This window comes from Tenebrio molitor, chromosome 4 (genome assembly GCF_963966145.1).
Source record: "Tenebrio molitor chromosome 4, icTenMoli1.1, whole genome shotgun sequence".
NCBI lineage: Eukaryota > Metazoa > Arthropoda > Insecta > Coleoptera > Tenebrionidae > Tenebrio > Tenebrio molitor.
In genome coordinates, this window is record NC_091049.1 from 27,474,300 (window position 1) to 27,493,459 (window position 19,160).

At 38.8% G+C, this 19,160-nt stretch overlaps 1 protein-coding gene and 2 long non-coding RNA genes across 3 annotated transcripts; 2 read left to right on the top strand and 1 right to left on the bottom strand.

Moving 5' to 3' along the window:
• The first annotated feature begins 1,160 nt into the window (after window positions 1-1,160).
• LOC138127497 (uncharacterized) lies at window positions 1,161-2,368 on the top strand. The gene is made up of 3 exons (XR_011158243.1): window positions 1,161-1,454; window positions 1,505-1,692; window positions 1,747-2,368. It is a non-coding gene; the product is annotated as an uncharacterized lncRNA (long non-coding RNA).
• A 3-nt stretch (window positions 2,369-2,371) lies between these two features.
• On the top strand, window positions 2,372-3,386 carry LOC138127496 (uncharacterized). Its single transcript, XR_011158242.1, has 4 exons — window positions 2,372-2,463; window positions 2,644-2,736; window positions 2,783-2,938; window positions 2,995-3,386. It is a non-coding gene; the product is annotated as an uncharacterized lncRNA (long non-coding RNA).
• A 10,476-nt stretch (window positions 3,387-13,862) lies between these two features.
• LOC138129432 (golgin subfamily A member 6-like protein 22) lies at window positions 13,863-14,486 on the bottom strand. The gene has a single exon (XM_069045726.1). The coding sequence runs from the start codon at window positions 14,484-14,486 to the stop codon at window positions 13,863-13,865; it is 624 nt and encodes a 207-aa protein (XP_068901827.1).
• Window positions 14,487-19,160: the final 4,674 nt, after the last annotated feature.

Genomic DNA, 19,160 nt, shown 5'->3' on the forward strand with positions numbered 1-19,160 from the left:
TACGAATGAAATTGATACTAACATTTGACTGTTTGATTTACCTACTTGATTTTTGGACTTGTTTTTGTTCGTTATAAAATTTATTTTTTCCAACTTTATTATTTTTTTTCTCAAAAATATCCTGATGTAAGGTAACAAAATTTTTATACTGTCATTTAGACAATTAAAGGGGCTATCAGAATCGAGAAAAAAAATAGGGGGTTTCTATTTAAAAAAACTATCGATGACGTCATAACTTGAAAACAAATGACTGCTTGGAATTTTCTTTGGTACTAAAATATGTATTTTTATAAACTAAAATTGATCTGTCCAAAGGTTTTTTTGAAAAAAATTTTGTTTAATTTTTAAGGAATTTATTCCATACTTTTGCCGCTCACTGTATACCTAATAATATGCGATTTGCAATCGATCATTGATAAATGTAGGATTTGCGGAACTGAAGGGGAAACCATTGAACACATCATTTCTTCTTGCACCGTTTTGGCTCAAAGCGAATATAAGAAACGTCATGATATATTCGCAAAAATTATACACATGAATTTAGCAGTTAAATTTAACTTATTAAAGGATACACAACCACATTATATTTATAAACCAGAAAGTTGTTTGGAAAATGACAATTACAAATTATATTTTGATCGTACAGTTTTAACTGACATTCATATTCAGCATAACAGACCAGACATTATTATTTTAAATAAACAACAAAAGCAAGCATATCTTTTAGATATAGCTGTTCCAAATTCACACAATATAACACAGACAAATAACACAAAAATTAATAAATATTTAGAATTCTCCGTTGCTATGAGAAATCTTTGATGTTTAGAAAAAAATTCGATTTTACCACTTAATATTTCTGCAACGGGAATAGTACCGCAATCTCTTTTTAAAAATTTAAAAATTTTGGACTTAGAGAACACATTGGTGGTTGAAATTCAAAAAGGTATATTATTATACTCATGTCATATCGTGAGGAAATTCCTTAACATTGACACAGAACATAAAACACAAAAAAGTCAAAATGCGGAGGCGAGACGCCGGTAGTTATGTTTATAAGCACTGCACTATTACTTGACAGTATTATCCGTAATAGTGTATGTACTCCGGCAAAATTGCCGTGCCGCCGGGTGATGGAGGGTTAACATTAAATTAAGAATTTTGTTTACAGAAACCACTTTGTCACAATTAGGAAAAATCTTGTAGACAACATTTTGGGAAATGCCATTCGTAACACAAAATGACACATTTCCATATTAATTACACAAATAGTTCTTCTATGAACTACAGCATACGTCCATTAGTTCTTGATTACCTAAATTGTTCTGTCAATATCAATACCTTAAAAAAGATATAATTGCAGCGTTCGATTTCTTTCCGTAAAACAATTCATTTGCTACTTGTTAGAGTTAGAGTTAGAGTTATGGATTACCAACATCAGAACTTCCTAAATTGTAAGTTCATTAATTTATAACTAGAGAAGATCCTCATGGACATTTTTTAGACGACTACTTGAAACTAGTTCGTGTGTTAGGCAGCGACATTTATCAGACAAGAATTGGTAAATTCCTACTGAAGTTAACATTTCTTTTCTACTTGGCGTTGTTAGTCGCTCAACTCTACTTCTTCTTTCTGACAGCGACCACAGCAAACTTGATCAATCATGCACCGGTCTTCTTACAAATGTGTTACGTAAGACTTGTCCAGAAACGACACACTTCTCCCTTGCTAAACTTTCCATTTTAGGCTGAATTCGCAATCGCCATTCTTTTGTCTAGAAATCGAATGGTAGAACAAATAATGGAAGTGATCGATTTGTGGGAAATCGATTCCGCCGGTGAAGAAACCAAACAGAGAATCATAAGAGAATCCAGACGAATAAACATGTTTGCGGCAATCATCACCATCCTGGCTGTGACGGGGCCCACCGTTCATTGTCTGTCCAATAATCCCACAGAGACGGCCTTTGTTCGACATATTTTTCACTTGTTGTTTCCTCGACAGGCCCAGTTTCTTGTTATTTTCTTTAATTTAACGTTTTATTTGACAATTTTTGTCATGACAGCACATCCTTATGAATTGATTTATATGACGCAACATGTGAAATTTCAAATGTACATGTGTAAAACATTCATCCAAGAAATGACAGATGGTACAGATTCTGAAGAGATGCTAATTTATAATGCATATTATCAACAGTTGACAGAGTCGAGGCTCAAGCTTAATCAAAAGACATTGCGAATTTATCCGGTAATTAATTGTCCATTTGTATTTATTCGTAGTTTTCAATGTTTGGAATTTAATTTTCTTCTAATTTTTCTTCATCAGAAACCCCATTGTTTCTTGACGTTCACGTTTTGACCTGTTTGTTACAATATGTTGCTCATAATGAAACATCTCATAATGCCATTTACCTTTGGTGCCATCGTAATGGCTACAAGTCTTGCGCTTTTATTTCTACAAGTAAGAAACCCCGTCCCTAAATTTATTTTTCTGAAATTGACTCTTTCCGCCAACCAAGTTAATATTTTAAAGCCATCTGACAAACTGTAAGTTCTAAGTTGACTGATTTTTGATAATATTAACCTGGATGGCGAAACGTGTCGACTTTTTCAAAGGGTGTTCACTAGGTTTACATTACAGGATGTGATATCGTGGCATAGTTGTGTGTTGGCGGTTGGTACCTTTTTGACCATCACAGGTCTGATAACAGCTGGACACTTTCTAGAAGACGAGGTGATTCACTCTGAAATGTTTACTTTGATGCAGAATTATTTTTCAGTCGGAAAAAATGTTGGCGAGTTTTTCCATTCCAAAATGGTACACCTGGAATATCAAAAACAGAAAGATTCTGTTAACAATTTTGACCAACACGACCAGACCGATCAGCTTAAAATTCACAGACAATTTTACTATAAACTACACTTTACTTGTGTTTGTGAGTATAACTCTTGGTGAGGATATCATCGATTAGATATTTGTTTAAATTTTCAGATTGGCAAGACACTCTACTCGATAATTTCGCTCTTCTTGAGTACAAAAATTGGAAAATATTGATTCGATATTGAACCGTAGTGATTAATTTTTACTGATTTTACAAATGTCTTTAGAGAATTGACTTTTCAATAGTACCTACTATTTATTAATTATGAGAAAATCTAACAACAAAAATTACCTTTTGTAACAATTTTTTTTTTAATTTTAAGATTATTATGTCGCTTTGGACATTCAAATTGTTAAACAAGATCCACTGTCTAGCAGTTACAACAAAAAACAATTGTTTGATAAATTTTTCTTTTTCATGAGGAGTGTGTCCCAAGAACCTTGGCTGAGAACTTACGCATCTACGTTTTTGCATCTGCAACCACTTGCGTGAGGACATCTTTCGCTCATTTGCGCATTAATTCAAGGCACTCGCTCCTTCGTCGCTCGTGATTTAAAAAATGCGCTCATGCGGGAACATCGTCTTCCCGCACTTGGTTCGAAAATAACTATTTAAGACTCGGGTTATTGCATTAATGGGATTTTACTTTTCACCGTCTAAAATATCTGCGTTTTAAATTTCATCAAAATCGGTTGGAAAATAACCGAGATATTAGGCTGAAAATCTTAGGTAGGACACCTGTATAGAAAAATACATACATTTTTCTCTACACAAACTGTTAATATTGAATTAAATGCTTACCTATATTTGTTATCTGTACAAATGCACCTACTGATAGAATAAGTTTAGTACCATAATAAATAATGCAATTTAAATGGTTTTGAATTTTTCTCTGCGCCATTTTTGTAATCGGCATAATGAAAATTATGAGAAAGTGTCACCAATAAAGAAATCTTTCGTTAAAAACCCATTAGCGAAAAAAAAAATGAAGTAGGAAACGTACCTAATTTTTTTCACCTTATGGCCGCAGTCACTAGGTAACGGCAGTTCAAGTATACAAGAACCAAAATTGTCTTTTTTCTAACTTTAATGTAATGTGTCACTTTTCAAAATTAACTGAAGTTTTGAAAGCCACTCTTTCCGCAACAAGTTGAGAAATGAACATTTTTTCGCAACCGCGGGTGAAAATTTATTTTAACGCTAATGTTGAAATGAAAATCATATTTTGCTTTTGACTTTTTCGAAATTACTCACGATATTATTATATATTATTATATAAAAGTACTCGGCTTTGCCTCGGGCCTGAAACCTAGTTTTCGTGCTGTAAAATACCCCGGCCCGCTGTACGTTTTATAAAATATGATATACAGGGTGTATTTTTAAAATGTGCCGAAATCTTACCTACGAGGTTGTTTGACAACGTAGGAAACTAAATGGAATTAAAAAAAAATTGTAGCTCAAAAAATAAATGTCATTTTATTTTTTGGCATGGAATTTTTTAGTTATTTTTTTCGAGTTCTACATGAAGCCAGTAGCTCGTGGTTGAAATTTGTGCACGCATTTCTAAAACACCCTGTATAATCAGACTCCAAATTGAAGAGGAATTTGTCAAGGTGACCTTTGAAGTCCTTTTGTGGTTTTGATTGGTTACTAATTCATTGTCCGACATACTTAATAGTTCTGATTATGGATTTAACAACAGAATTAACAAAAAAGTGGAATCCAAATTATTCAATTTATTATGCATGGATGATATAAAATTCTATTCTTCCACCAAAAATCGATTTTACCTGTCTGTTAAAATGAACTGAATATTTTTCTGCTGATACAAGAATGAGTTTACGAATTGAAAACTGTAAAACTTAATCAATAATTCGTGCTGTTCAACACATCACAGAAAATAATGAAATTATTTCAAATTTGCATAAGGGTGAAGTATACAGGGTGCCCCAAAATTTTCGGAACAACGTAGCAGTACGTTGTTAATTAGTCGTTAAAATATCAGGTAAAAATATTTTAAAAAATCAATCTTCTTTTTTCTAGAAGATATGGACCTATTTGTTACACTAAATGTGGCAACATTTAAATACATTCTATTTATCCCAATAATCTGCAAATATTTCATTTTTGTCTTTGTCACAATACACTTGTAAGTGTATCGTGGTCCCAATTAGAAAAAAAGCGCTTGACTACGAACTATGTGATCCGGTTTGGATTTGAAATGTCTTCTCCATTAAATTGAACCCGACCCGGTAGCCCTGGAACCTCACAGATCAGCCTGGTCTACTCAGAAAATGAAAGTGAAAAAGGTACTAACAGGCCCAAAGGGTACCTCTCTTCATGTGACACTGTCCCACTTATGGGTGACGCGGCTAATTTTATGCTCTTACGCCGCACCACAGCTAATTGTGTGCGACGGACACTGGCGGTAGCTTCCCGAACTCGAGCGCCCCGAGGCACGAATACGGAATGAAAATGCTTTATAATGATTTTAAATGTTGGCGAGAACGCGTTTCCCCAATCAGCAAATGCAAGAAGATCGCATACTTATCTATACAATAATAAACATCAGCATCAAGAAACAAACAGAAATAACATGACACAAATTAACATTATTTTGAAACCTAAATTGGACTTGAAACGCTGTTACGTTGCCATGCCATCCACCTAAATTCCGGTGATCTGCTAGGTACTTCTAAGAATTATTCTATAACTAAATATGCCGCCAGAAACCAAAATTGATTGTGAAACGAAGGAACATCTATCACTTAGCGAGAAATTAGCCATTTGCATCTGTTGCAAGGAATTCGTTGCCTTACATTTTTAACATGGTTACGATATCTTTTGTTTGTCATCAGAAACCACACAGCCTCCAACCTAACCAAATTTATGGCAACCTAGTAACGAATATGCCTAAATCCTAAGGAGTAACATTAACTACTACTACTACTTTACTTTATTTTACCCTACGGGCTTTAAAGGATTCCTATACTTTACAGTTCTAAATAAACTTACAATTCCAAAATCATTCTTTTTTCTTTTTTAAATTAACCTACATTTTCTTTTATTCCCCACCCCTCTCCTTCTCTATCCTTTCCCTCCTCTTCCATACCTCTTTCATCCATCCTATCTCTCTTCCGTCTTCGTTCAGTATTTCTCCCCGTTCCTTTTCCTCCCTTTCTCTCATTTCACCGCATCCTCTCCACATGTGCTCGATCGTCTCTCTCTCCTCACGGCACATCCTGCACATTCTTTCCTCCTCCTCCATCCAGTACTTGTTTTCTCTCTCTTCGTTCCCACATCTAAATCTCGCCATCATTTTCCTTTCTTTCGTGCTCTCTCTCCCCAGATACACCGGAACATCCTCTGTCACGCACCTTTCATATTCCCTGTTGTACCTCGCTTCTCTGATTCTCTCCCTTCTCTCCTGCTTGTCCGTATCTCTGTCCCTCTCGCTCAGCTCCGCACACATCCATCTTCCTTCCGCTCTCATTCTTTCCACTTCCTCGCTGGCATACCCGTTCCTCCTACAGTACTTCTCTCTCTCCTTCTCATCCGCGTTCTTTTTCTTTTCTCTATAGCACTCAGTCAGTATCCTGCATTCTTCCCTTCCGCCCATTCTGTCCTCGAACTTTGCCGTTCTCTTTCCCGCTTTTACTCTCAGCTTGCTCCTCTTGCACTCTTCCCTCACTATGTACCCTGGTGTTTCTCTGTCCACTCCTAGCACCCATCTCAAATATTTCTCTTGCACCCTCTCCACCTCCTCCCGTTCCTTCCATCCCCATATCTCTGCTCCGTACATCAGCACGCTCTCCACCATGCTCTCGAACATCATCATTCTCCTCCCGAACTCGCCTCCCCACATTCTCTCTCCTATTCCCCACACACATCCAACTACCTTGTTCGCCTTCCTCACTACCTCTCTCACTTGCGCCCTGACTGTGGCTCTCTCGTTGAAGGTGTAGCCCAGGTACTTAAACTCGCTCACTCTTTCTATCTTGCTTTCTTCCCACTTCCACTCGCTCTCCTCATTCTTCCTCTTTCTCTTGCTGAACACCATCATTTTCGTCTTCTCTACATTCACTTCCAGCTTTTTCTTTCTCACATACTTTTCCAGGTTCCTCATCATTTCTTTCATCTCTCTCTCACTCTTTGCCACAATCACCATGTCGTCCGCAAACGCCAGGCTCCATACTTTCTCCCTACCCACTACAACCCCCCCCGCCCGCGCTTTCTTCAACATTTCGTCCACATCCGCTACGTATATCGTGAACAGCAGGGGACTGAGCGGACAGCCCTGTCTCACTCCCTTTGTTGTCTCAAACCATTCGCCCTCTTTCTCTCCCACCTTCACCTTGTTCCTCGTTCTCGCATATATCTCCTCGACCTTCCGCACCAGCCATTCACTTATTCCTCTTTCTCTCATACATTCAAACATTTTCACTCTGTCAACCTTGTCGAACGCCGCCTTGAAGTCTATGAACAATGCGTACATCCTCCCCCCTTTCTTCCTCAATTCGTTCCTTGCTAAATGGTCCAGGATGTACACATTGTCCACAGTACCCCTTCCCTTTCTGAACCCTGCCTGACTATCCGGCAACACTCCCTTTTCCTCGATTTCCCTCTTCATCCTTTCGCTCAAAACAGACGCATACAACTTATACCCCGTGTTCAGGAGAGTTATTCCTCGGTAGTTTTCCGCTCTATTTTTCTCGCCTTTTTTAAAAATTGGGCAGATTACGCCTTCTCTCCAGTCCTCCGGGAATCCCTCTCCTCTCCATACCCCATTCATCAGTTCCACCATTCTCTCTACCATTCTTTCAGTCCCATACATCCACGCTTCATTTTGCACCCCGTCCCATCCCGGTGCCTTTCTCTTTTTCAAGTATCTTATGTGTCTTCCCACCTCCTCCGCTGTGATTTCTGTTTCCTCCATCACCGTCTGCTTCTCTTTCCTTTGTGTTCCCACCTTTCCTTCTTCTTTCCTCCCTTCCAGCAGTCTCATGAAGTACTCTTCCCATTCTTGTATTGTTATTTTCTCGCTCACAGGTTCCTTTTTCTTCCTCTCTCTGTTTATGTATTTCCACACCTCCCTCTCTGTTCTTATTTCTTTTATCTCTTTCTCCTCCCTTTCCCTCTTCTGCTTCTTCTTCTCTCTACATCTCTCTCTGTATCTTCTTTTCGCTTCTAGGAATCTGCTTCTGTCAATTTCGTTCCTCCTCCATCCTCTCAGCGCCTTTACCACTTCCCTCTTTGCTTGCTCACATTCTCTGTCCCACCATCCATTTTTCTTTCCTGCCCCTTTCGCTCCCCTTACTATCACCTCCTTTTTCTTCGTCGCTTTCTCGATCACTTCCTTTAGCTCTGTCACCATCTTCTCTATTTCCTGTTCCTTGAATGTTGCTTCCTCCAGTCTCCTCCTGTACTCTCTCACTCCATGTTCACTCCACACTTTTACTATCACCTTCTTCTCCTCGTCTCTCATTTCTCCCTTTTCCTTTTCTTCTTGGTTCGTTCCCTCTATGGTAATTTCTAGAGGGAGATGGTCGGAGTCCACTCTTTCTCCCACTTTGAACTCTTTCACTCTCTCCCATGCTGCCTCATTTACTATTGCGTAGTCTATGACTGTTTCCCCCCTGCTGCCTACGTATGTCACTTCCCCTTCCTCATCCCCTCGTTTATTCCCGTTCAGCACTTACCATCCATTTTCTTCTATCCACTCTATCAGCCTCTTCCCCTCTGCATTTTCCACTTTGTCTTTCGTTTTTCTTCTCCCATCCCCTTTCTCTTCTTCCCAATTTCTGGCTCCTCTCTCTCCAATTCTCCCGTTAAAATCACCCCCTAACAGCATGCATTCTTCCCTGTCCATCTTCATTGTGTTCTCGACCCGTCTTGTTGTTTTCCTCATCTCCTTGCTATATACTGTTGCTATTTTCCACCATTCGTTATCTATATGAACGTTTCTTTCCATGTATCCCTCTTCTTCCCCCTTTTCTTTTTGTTTCTCTTCAATTCCCAACTTCACCCCTGTTATTATTCCCCCTGCAGCTCTTCCTCTTTTTCTTTCTCTTTTTGCCCATTGTCCTTCCCATTTATATTCTTTCGGTAGCGTCTTTTCTACTTTTTCCCAGCTCTGTTTCTCCACCCACGTCTCCACCAGTCCCACTACCTCGAATTGTCGTACATAGTCCCAAAATTCATCCCCTCTTTTTCTTAATCCCGCTACGTTCCAATATAATACTTTTGCTCCTTTCCTCCCTTTCGTACCTTGTTTCTCTTTGTGGTATCGGTGCCTGCCGTTATCTGTAGGAAAAAAGGTGACCTGCGTCCTATCGCGGAGTAGGAGATTCACCGGTGAACGCTGGCACGATCCACTCCATGATGTATTTTTGTAAAATGTGAAAGTTAGTAAAAGTCTCCCAGAAATGCGTGTGTTTCTATGAAAAACCCAAAAACACTACAGTGGCGACGAGGAAAACCATCCAAACGGAATTAACGGGCAGAAACTGAAGAAAAAAACTCTCCACTACAGAAAGAAGAAACGGCGAAAGAACGGTGAAATCAAAATGGCGGTCATAATCGGACGTGTAGAGGAATTTAACGCCAACGCAGATGACTGGACAATTTACCAAGAAAGGTTGGATCAGTACTTTGCAGCCAACAAGATCACCGAAGGGAAAATTCAGGTAGCCACATTAATTAGCTTGGTGGGTGCACCGACCTACAAGTTGTTGAGAGACTTATGCTATCCTGACCTACCAAAAAGCAAGACGTACGCGGAGTTATGCCAATTATTAGTGAAACAGTACAGCCCGCAAGTCTCAGAATGGCGAGAACGGATTAAATTTTACGACCTTCAGCAAGAGATCAACGAATCAATAAGCGAATGGTACGCGAGAATAAGGAGTGCATCAGTAAATTGCAACTTCGGCGCACAGCTGACGGAAGTGCTGAAAAACAAGTTCGTCGTAGGATTACGAAAGGGTAAAATCCTAGACCGAATATGCGAGGAGCCAATAACCGAAGAACTGTCAAAATTGGTCTCAACAGCGCAAAGGAAGGAATCAGTCCTAGAAGCGGAAATCAACAGGATCCAAAAGAAGTACCCGCAGCCGTCAAGCAGCCAAAAACCAAGACCGAACGACAACAGACAGCACTCAAGAGGAGAACACAACCCCAAAAGTCAAGTCGGCCCAGCAGGTGAATGTAAACATTGCGGTAAGAGGCACGGGGGGAAGTGCAGATTTGCTTATTATAAGTGCAACAAGTGCTCCAAAATTGGACACTTAGCCAACGTTTGTCATAGTAAACTCAAATCAAATAATTTCTTAGAAGTTGAAGAAGATCTGTACTGCATAAATTTAAATGTGAACCAAATTCGTAATCCGTTTATCGTAAAAGTAAACATAGACGATACTGTACTCGAGATGGAAATTGATAGCGGCGCAGCAATTAGTTGTATAAGTAGGGAAACGTATTACAATCAATTTTCCAGTTACCCATTAAGTCAAAATTATACAAAGTTAAAAAGTTATACAGGGCATGCAATAAACCCATTGGGATACATTAATGTAAAAATTTGCTACAAGGGTATGTTAAAGCCAATAAAACTTTACGTAGTCGAAGGAGGCGGTCCACCATTGTTAGGACGCGACTGGCTAGAGTCATTTAAAATAGGATTCCAATCAATAAACGCTATTTCGAATCCTAGTGAAGTAGAAAGAGTAATAAGTAAATTTCCTAAAGTTTTTAGCGGAAAATTGGGACGGTACAAACATTCCAAAATTTCCTTAGAGCTCAAACCAGATTCCAAACCCATTTTTTGCAAACCCCGCGCAATTCCATTGGCATTAAAAGAACTGATAGACAAGGAGTTGGACAGGATGATAGAAGACAAAGTTTTAAACCAGATCGAAACGAGCGAATGGGGCACACCTCTAGTCCCAATCCTCAAAAACGACGGCATAGTAAGGCTGTGTGGCGACTACAAGACAACGGTGAACAAACATCTGGTAGAAGTAAATTATCCTCTCCCTCGAATAGAAGAAATGTTCGCAAAACTTCACGGAGGACAACACTTCACAAAAATAGATCTAAACCAAGCATACACGCAGTTTGAGTTAGATGAAGACGCGAAGAAACTCTTAACATGGAGTACTCACAGGGGACTTTTCACAGTAAACAGGATGCCATTCGGTATATCGCCAGCAAGCGCAAAATTTCAAAAATATATAGAACAACTATTCATGGGCATGAAAAATGTTATTAATTTTTTAGATGATATACTGATCACGGGTCCGACGAAGAAAGAACACTTGGAAACATTAGAAAAAGTATTGAAGAAACTGGATGAAGCAGGTTTAACGGTGAAGAAAGAAAAATGCAAATTCTTCCAGGACGAAGTGGAATATTTGGGACATATAATCGACAAAAACGGGTTAAAGAAAACCAAAGACAAGATAAGTGCAATCACGGAAGCCCCACAACCGAAAACAGTCACGCAAGTGAGGTCATTTTGTGGAATGGTCAATTACTATTCGAGATTTGTTCCCAATTTAGCGGCGATTCTAAGACCAATTTACAATCTGCTAAGTCAGAATGGTAAATTTGAGTGGAAACCGGAATGCGAAAAAGCCTTCAAGAAAATAAAAGAGATACTCATCTCAGACGCATGTTTAGTACATTTCGATCCGAAATTACCAATCACCTTGACAACGGATGCGTCGAACGATGGAATTTCTGCAGTCCTGAATCACATCATAGATGGAGAAGAGAAGATGGTAGGATGTGTTTCACGTACTCTAATGCCAGCAGAGAAGAATTATGCGGTAGTTCATAAAGAAGCTCTAGCTATTTACTATGGAGTAACGAAATTTCATCAATACTTATGGGGACAAAAGTGGATTCTGAAGACGGATCACAAACCACTTTTAGCACTTTTCGGAGAAAACAGAGCAACACCCATAATGCAAGCGAACAGGTTACAGAGATGGGCAACCTATCTGTCAGGATTCAATTATCGAATTCAGTACATAAGAGGGAAGCAAAATCCCGTAGCTGATTGTTTATCTCGTGTTCCTAGAAATGTAATCACGATATCAAACGAGTACAAAGAAGATGGAAAATACATTAATTTTGCAGCGACATCCAACAGATTACCAATCGACATGGAGACCATAGCTACAGCAACAAAAGAGGACAAGGAACTGCTCCAAATAACTAGATATGTCACAGGAAAATGGCCACACGAAGTAGATACGACTATCAAACCTTACTTTCATAGGAGAAATGAAATATCCTACGAAAAAGGAGTACTATTATGGGGTTATCGAATAATAATTCCAAAGACATTGAGAGAACAGCTACTGAATGAATTGCATTCAGCACACTTCGGAATGTCAAGAATGAAAGCACAAGCTAGAACGTGGCTGTGGTGGCCATCGTTAGATTCTAGTATCGAACAGTTCTGTAAATCATGCTTACCTTGTTTACAGACGAGACAAGATCCTCCCAGGGCAAACCCGACTCCATGGCCAGAAGCCAAGACACCATATGAGAGAGTACACATAGATTATTTAGGTCCGATCAGACATAAGATGTACTTGATAATCACATGTGCTTATTCCAAATGGCCGGAAGTTTACCAAGTTAACTCCTTGAGAGCGGATGAACTGGAGGAGAAGTTACGAGATTGTTTCGCCAGATGGGGTATACCAAAACTACTTGTATCCGACAACGGAAGATCGTTAGTAGCGACCCCTACAGAAGAATTTCTGAGGAGAAACAAGATACAGCACAGAACAAGCCCTCCATTTCACCCACAAAGCAACGGAGCGGCGGAAAACTCTGTGAAGACTTTCAAAAACAAGATAAAAGCATTACTCTTGGACGAAAAATGCAACAGAGAGAACATCAACACTCTGATTTCCAGATTTCTGATCTCATATCGAAACACCAAACATGCTATCACCAAAGAGACTCCTGCAAAACTGCTAATAGGTAGAGACCTACGGACAAGACTATCTTTTCTAAAAGAAGGCAAGGACGATCAAAGAGAGATAGAAAAAGTGAAATCCGAAAACGCACAGAAGCTGCACAGAAGATTCAAGGTGGGAGATGTGGTAATGGCCAGAGATTACAGAACAATAAACAAAAGGACTTGGACGGAAGCGAAAATATTAAAACAACTGGGAAGAACTACATACATCTGTAGAACAAAATCAGGTGAAGATTGGAAGAGACACGCAAATCAGCTGATTCATACGACACTGAAAGCTGATATTCCAGAAGTTGCAGAAACCAAAAGCAGTCCCAGTAGAATAACTACGAGTAAGGTCGCCCAGAATTCCGTGACGCCAAGTACATTCCAAGAACAACCCATCCTTACTCCTGATCCCCAACCGACAGAACCGTTGATTCACGAGTCAGCATCGCCTAGACCAGTCAGAGTTAGGAAACCTCCGTCTAGATTAAATTTCAAGTAGTAAAAACTTGTCGCACATAGGTTAGTTAAATTTGAATGTACGCATTTCTTGTGATTGTTTAAAGGTGTGCATTTCTTTCGATCATTTAAGTGTATACATGTCTTTATTTATTTAAGTGTATAACATTTCTTTAATTGTTTAAGTGTAAAATTTCTTTTGATTGTTAAGTGATAAGTTTAAGGCTAAGTGTAGGGGTGTGGTATCGGTGCCTGCCGTTATCTGTAGGAAAAAAGGTGACCTGCGTCCTATCGCGGAGTAGGAGATTCACCGGTGAACGCTGGCACGATCCACTCCATGATGTATTTTTGTAAAATGTGAAAGTTAGTAAAAGTCTCCCAGAAATGCGTGTGTTTCTATGAAAAACCCAAAAACACTACACTCTTGTTCCCCTTTGTGCTTTCCTTCCGTTTTCCCTTTTTTTTGTCCATCTACCCTTTTCTTTATCCTTTGTCCATTTCCGTTGTCTCCCTTTCCTCCATCTCCTCTTCCTACATCTACTGAAAAACCTCCAGTCTCCCCTTTTCTTCATTCCATCTCCTCTGCACCCCCTCTATGGTTATTTTCATGTACCCAACTTTTAGATCTTTCCCTTGTCTCCTTTCTTCTCTGGCGATGGCTCGTATTTTTTTCTGTATTTCCCTTTCCTTCTTTGTGAGGTCGTTGTCAATAAATATTTTCTCTGTTGCCCTATTTCCTCTCAATTTTCCTTTCTGCTTCATTACCTTCTCTTTCCCACTCCACTCTTCCATTTGCACTAGTATTTGGTCCTTGTTTATGTTGTAGCAATCTTTAACTTTCGCTTCCCCTATGTTTTCTTTCATAAACTTTTCTACTTCCTCTCTGCTCTGTTGCTTGCTACTTCCCTCACTTCTCCATCCCGTTATCACTATGTTATTTTTCCTTCTTCTTCTTTCTTCATTCTCCATCTTCGTTTCCAGCCATGCTACTCTCTCAGACATGCTGTGTTTCTCCTCCTCCCATTTCTTTTCTTTATTCTTAAATTCTTCCCTTAGTTGTTCTATTTCTCTCTTGACATCTTGATTCTCTTTTCTCAGCTCCTTTATTTCCTCTGTAATTTCCCTTTTCACTTCCTCCAGCTTTTCCAATATCTTTTCCATTTCCCTGCCTGTTCGACATATTTTTCACTTGTTGTTTCCTCAGCAGGCCGAGTTTCTTTTCATTTTATTTAATTTAACGCTTTATATGGCAATTTTTGTCATGATAGCACATGCTTATGAAATGATTTATGTGACGCAACATGTGAAATTTCAGATATACATGTGTCAAACATTCATCCAAGCGATGACAGATGGTACAGATTCTGAAGAAACGCTAATGTATGATGCAGATTATCAACATTTGACAGAGTCGAGACTCAAGTACTTAATCAAAAGACATTGTGACTTTATCCGGTAATTAATTGTCCATTTGTATTCGTAGTTTTCCATGTTTGGAATTTAATTTTCTTCTCATTTTTCTACATCGGAAACCTCTTTGTTTCTTGACGTTCACGTTTTGACCTGTTTGTTATAGATGGAGGGACAATATGTTGCTTCTAATAAAACATCTCATAATGCCATTTACTTTGGGCGCCGTCGTCATCTCTACAAGTCTAGCTCTTTCCCTCCTACAAGTAAGCAACGAAAGTGTCGACTTTCTTCTTTTTTTTTTTTGACTAGATCTGTATTGTAGGATGCGATATCGTGGCGTAGTTGTCTGATGGCGGTTTGTGCCTTGTGGACCATCACAAGTCTGATAACAGCTGGACACTTTCTAGAAGACGAGGTGATTCACTCTGAAATGTTTACTTTGATGCAGAATTATTTTTCAGTCGGAAAAAATGTTGGCGAGTTTTTCCATTCCAAAATGGTACACCTGGAATATCAAAAACAGAAAGCTTCTGTTAACAATTTTGACCAACACGACCAGACCGATCAGCTTAAAATTCACTGACAGTTTTATCATAAACTACACTTTATTTTCGTTTGTGAGTATAACTCTTGGTGAGGATACCATCGATTAGCATTTGTTTCAATTTGTAGATTGGCAAGACACTTTATTCGATAGTTTCGGTCTTCTTGAGTATTGAGATAACCGCTTTTGAATTCAAAACTAACCGCCAATGAAGCTATAGAATTACCGGCGTTCGGTACCGTCGGCGACCGCTTGGGGGGGTGGGTGAATGTCGACAGGGGATGAACGGCCATGTTTTTTTTGGAGGGCACTTTTTCTTGACCGCAGAGTAGTACAGAAGTACCGTGTATTTTTTCTGTGTGCTAATTGTGCGATTTTAGTTGTTTTTATTGAACTGTGCTAAATGTTGTTGTCCAGCTTCTGTTTTGAACTAGGTATGTTTGCGGTACTAAAATTATGTCTGTTTCGCGCGAAATGTATTTTAACTATCATGATGGTCGCACGTGGGTTGTTGATGTTCCCACCATATTGTATAAAATCCGCAATTATCACGACCATCCCCATGTATCACGCTTTTAACATTTGTAAGCTTGTGAAGGAGAGTAAGGCCGCCTGGTTCTAGGTTTGTAAATTTTATAAAATTGCACGGATCACGTTTTTTTGTTGTCAAATCTGGTTTTACAATTCACTAACTTTCCTAAAAGAAAAGGGCGCCAAGTTTTAGCGTGGGTCTGTGGCTTTTACTTTTTATAAGCGCACTCCCTCATTTTTGATCCCCGTCTAATTATTCCGAGTGACGCTTTTGGTGTGACAAGCATCTAGTTATTGTTCAACACTTTAATCAAAATTGCAAAGTTTCCACTTTCCATCCCGGTAGCAACCAAATGTTTATATTTCAGGTGTCTCCGTGGGTTGTTCCTTAGTTAGGGATCTACTACATTTAGTCCCGGGGCGCCCTCCATATTATTCAGGGCGCCCCCCCCTTGTCGATGATCCGGCTCTAATAGGCTAGGGTCGACTGGACTGTGTTTTTTGTTTTATTGTTATGTATGTGTTAATGGTTGTTACCACCTTTCCATCCCAAATTGAAAGTGTTTCTAGATAGTTCTGTCAACAAATATTTGTCGCGTTTCTTCTTTTGTTTGCTTTTTTCCAGTTTGCTGTAGCTGTAAATTCTAGACCTTACCGCGAGGGTCTCTCTCTGTTTGAGGGGTTTTGTTTTTCCTCTAACCTCCCAACGTTGAACACGACCTCGCGGCCCTCATAAAATTTGCACCCCAAGGGAGACCCAAAAACCTAACGCTTGGCAGGACTTGTTGAATGCTGGGTTTTACTCGAGCTCCATGGCACACTTCCGGAAATGTGATCAGGTCTATTTTCCCTGAGTCTGTGTAGCCTGACAAGCGCGTTGTGTTTTCTTTTGCTGTGGAAAAGTAATGTTCACTTCAACCGATGAAGTTAGAGTACCTCAATTTGTTGACTTACGTAAAGCAGGTAGGACCTTTCCCTTAGCACTAAATCACGGGTACGCGGGAAATGTTAAAGTCGTAAGGATAGGTGCCACAACCCACCGGACCACCCAAGGCCACTCGCTCCTTCTATAGCGTATCTGCCGCACATTGTAAATTAACTTGAAAAGGAGAAAACATGCTAAGGTTCTCGTCTAGTGCTCGCTCCCGCTCGAACGGTCCGAAGTAACTGTTTTGTTTGTAATGTACATGACCCTCCTGTTTTCTTTTGAATTTGAACTGTGTTGTTTATGAAATCAGTTTTGCTCAATTTTCACTAACTGTCCCGTCTACGTTGTCACTTCGGACTTGTTCGTATTTTTAGGAGAGGTTTTTAGCGGAGCCTCATTCGGGGGTCTAGGAGGATGGCCAGAGCTCACCATTTTCCTAGAGTTCTAAATGAGTAGTCTTCTCACATTTGAGGAGATTTGGGTGCCCTCTCCCGAGACGTTTTATTATTCATGAATCCCGGCGTTAACGAAAATGATAACTTTGAATAAATAGCTGGTTTTAATTATTGTGTTGTTTTATTTGCACTCTTCTGTGTGGTTCACAAACCCTGTCGGAACGAATCTGGTAATGTTTAATTTGTATTTAAAAAAAAAACACAACGTAGGGAAATTAACTAAGTACGATCACGCGCTCTTGGCCAGTTTTTTTTGAATTTCGCGGGTTTTATTTTTCATTGTGTATGTTGGTAGAAAAAAAAAATGAGATGGACGCTTGGTGGGAAATTTGAATTACCCACTTGGTTCATCACAGTATCAAAATTGAAAAACGCTAACTCGCTAGTCTACCTTATCCGATTAGTATTGGCTTATATTATAATCACCCTGTATAAGTGAGGAAAGGGATACACTGCTAAACGAGACTGATAGTTGGATCACGAGCGAAAGCGAGTGGATCTAATCATTCGAGTTTTGCGATGGACCTTTCCTCACGTGTATTACGTACTATTTTTTCCAACGTCAAGAGTTTTTCGGTATATCTTGCATAGGTAATATCAATTATTTTATACAAATCAACATCACAGTAAACAATAAAATTCAATTAATAAATGTCAAGTCGTGTTTTTACAAAAACTTGAATATTAATCACAATTTACTAAACAAATAGTGATGGAAGTAGAAGATAGTGTTGTAGATTTACCAAATACTCCACCAGAAATTAAAGAAGCAGCGCACTAAGTAATTTTGAAATTATTACCTATAAAATCTCGAGCACGCTACGGAAAGGAATACAATGCGTTCCTGGGATGGAGACAAGAAGAAGTGCTAGTTTGGCGTCAACGTCAACGACACATTATTTAGAAAAAAAATTCTGAAACATTTGGAGATTCAATTCATCAAAAGCTAGGTAATTATGTAAGTGTTAATTGTTAAAAAAGAATTCTTACAAAAATATATAATTATATCTGAGGGTTATTCCAATGATTTTTTTTTACTTTCCCCACATGTGATTCAAAAGCCTACTTTCCTCTTTAAATTGAGTGATGGAAAATATTACGGGGCTCCACCCATATTTACTCATTATTTAGTTACCACAAACGCCTGTAAAGTGTCATTTACTGAAAAGGTGGAAATAATCGTACATTATCTCATTAAGAGTAGAAGTGTCTCTTTTTGTGCTAAGCCCAGAGATTGGAGACCGAAACGCAGTTGAGGTCGGCAACTGGACAAAGCACAAAAAGAACTTCTAAAAAACCCAATGGGTTCCTAAAGATAGAAAGTCACAACCACGAATTCATCACGATCGTTTTGGAAACAAAGATACGCTGAGTGTGGAATTTTCAAGGAGTGCTGCATTTCGAGATTTGATTTTTAAAAAATATGTTTACCTGATATTTTAACGACTACTTAACAAGGCCCTGCTACGTTGTTCGGAGAATTTTGGGGCACCCTGTATACTTCACCCTTATGCAAATTTGAAATAATTTCATTATTTTCTGTGATATGTTGAATAGCACGAATTATTATTCATTAAGTTTCACAGTTTTCATTTCCTAAACTCATTCTTGTATAAGCAGAAAAATATTCAGTTCATTTTAACAGACAGGTTAATTGATTTTTGGTGGAAGCATATAATTTTATATGATTCATGCATAATAAATTGGATAATTTGGATTCCACTTTTTTGATCATTCTGTTGTTAAATCCATAATCAGAACTATTAGGTATATCGGACAACGAATTAGCAACCAATCGAAACTACAAAAGGACTTCAAGGGTCACCTTGACAAATTCTTCGTCAATTTGGAGTAATTGGTCTATACTTGGATGAATTTTTTATATCGGAATCTTTTGGTTTTAAATATTACTCTCTACACAAAAATTCCGGCAATTCTGAGGATTTTGTTATAAATCCAACGTT

Coding starts and splice junctions, on each gene's coding strand:
- LOC138129432 (XM_069045726.1), bottom strand. CDS start 14,486: ATGGAAAAGATATTGGAAAAGCTGGAGGAAGTGAAAAGGGAAATTACA.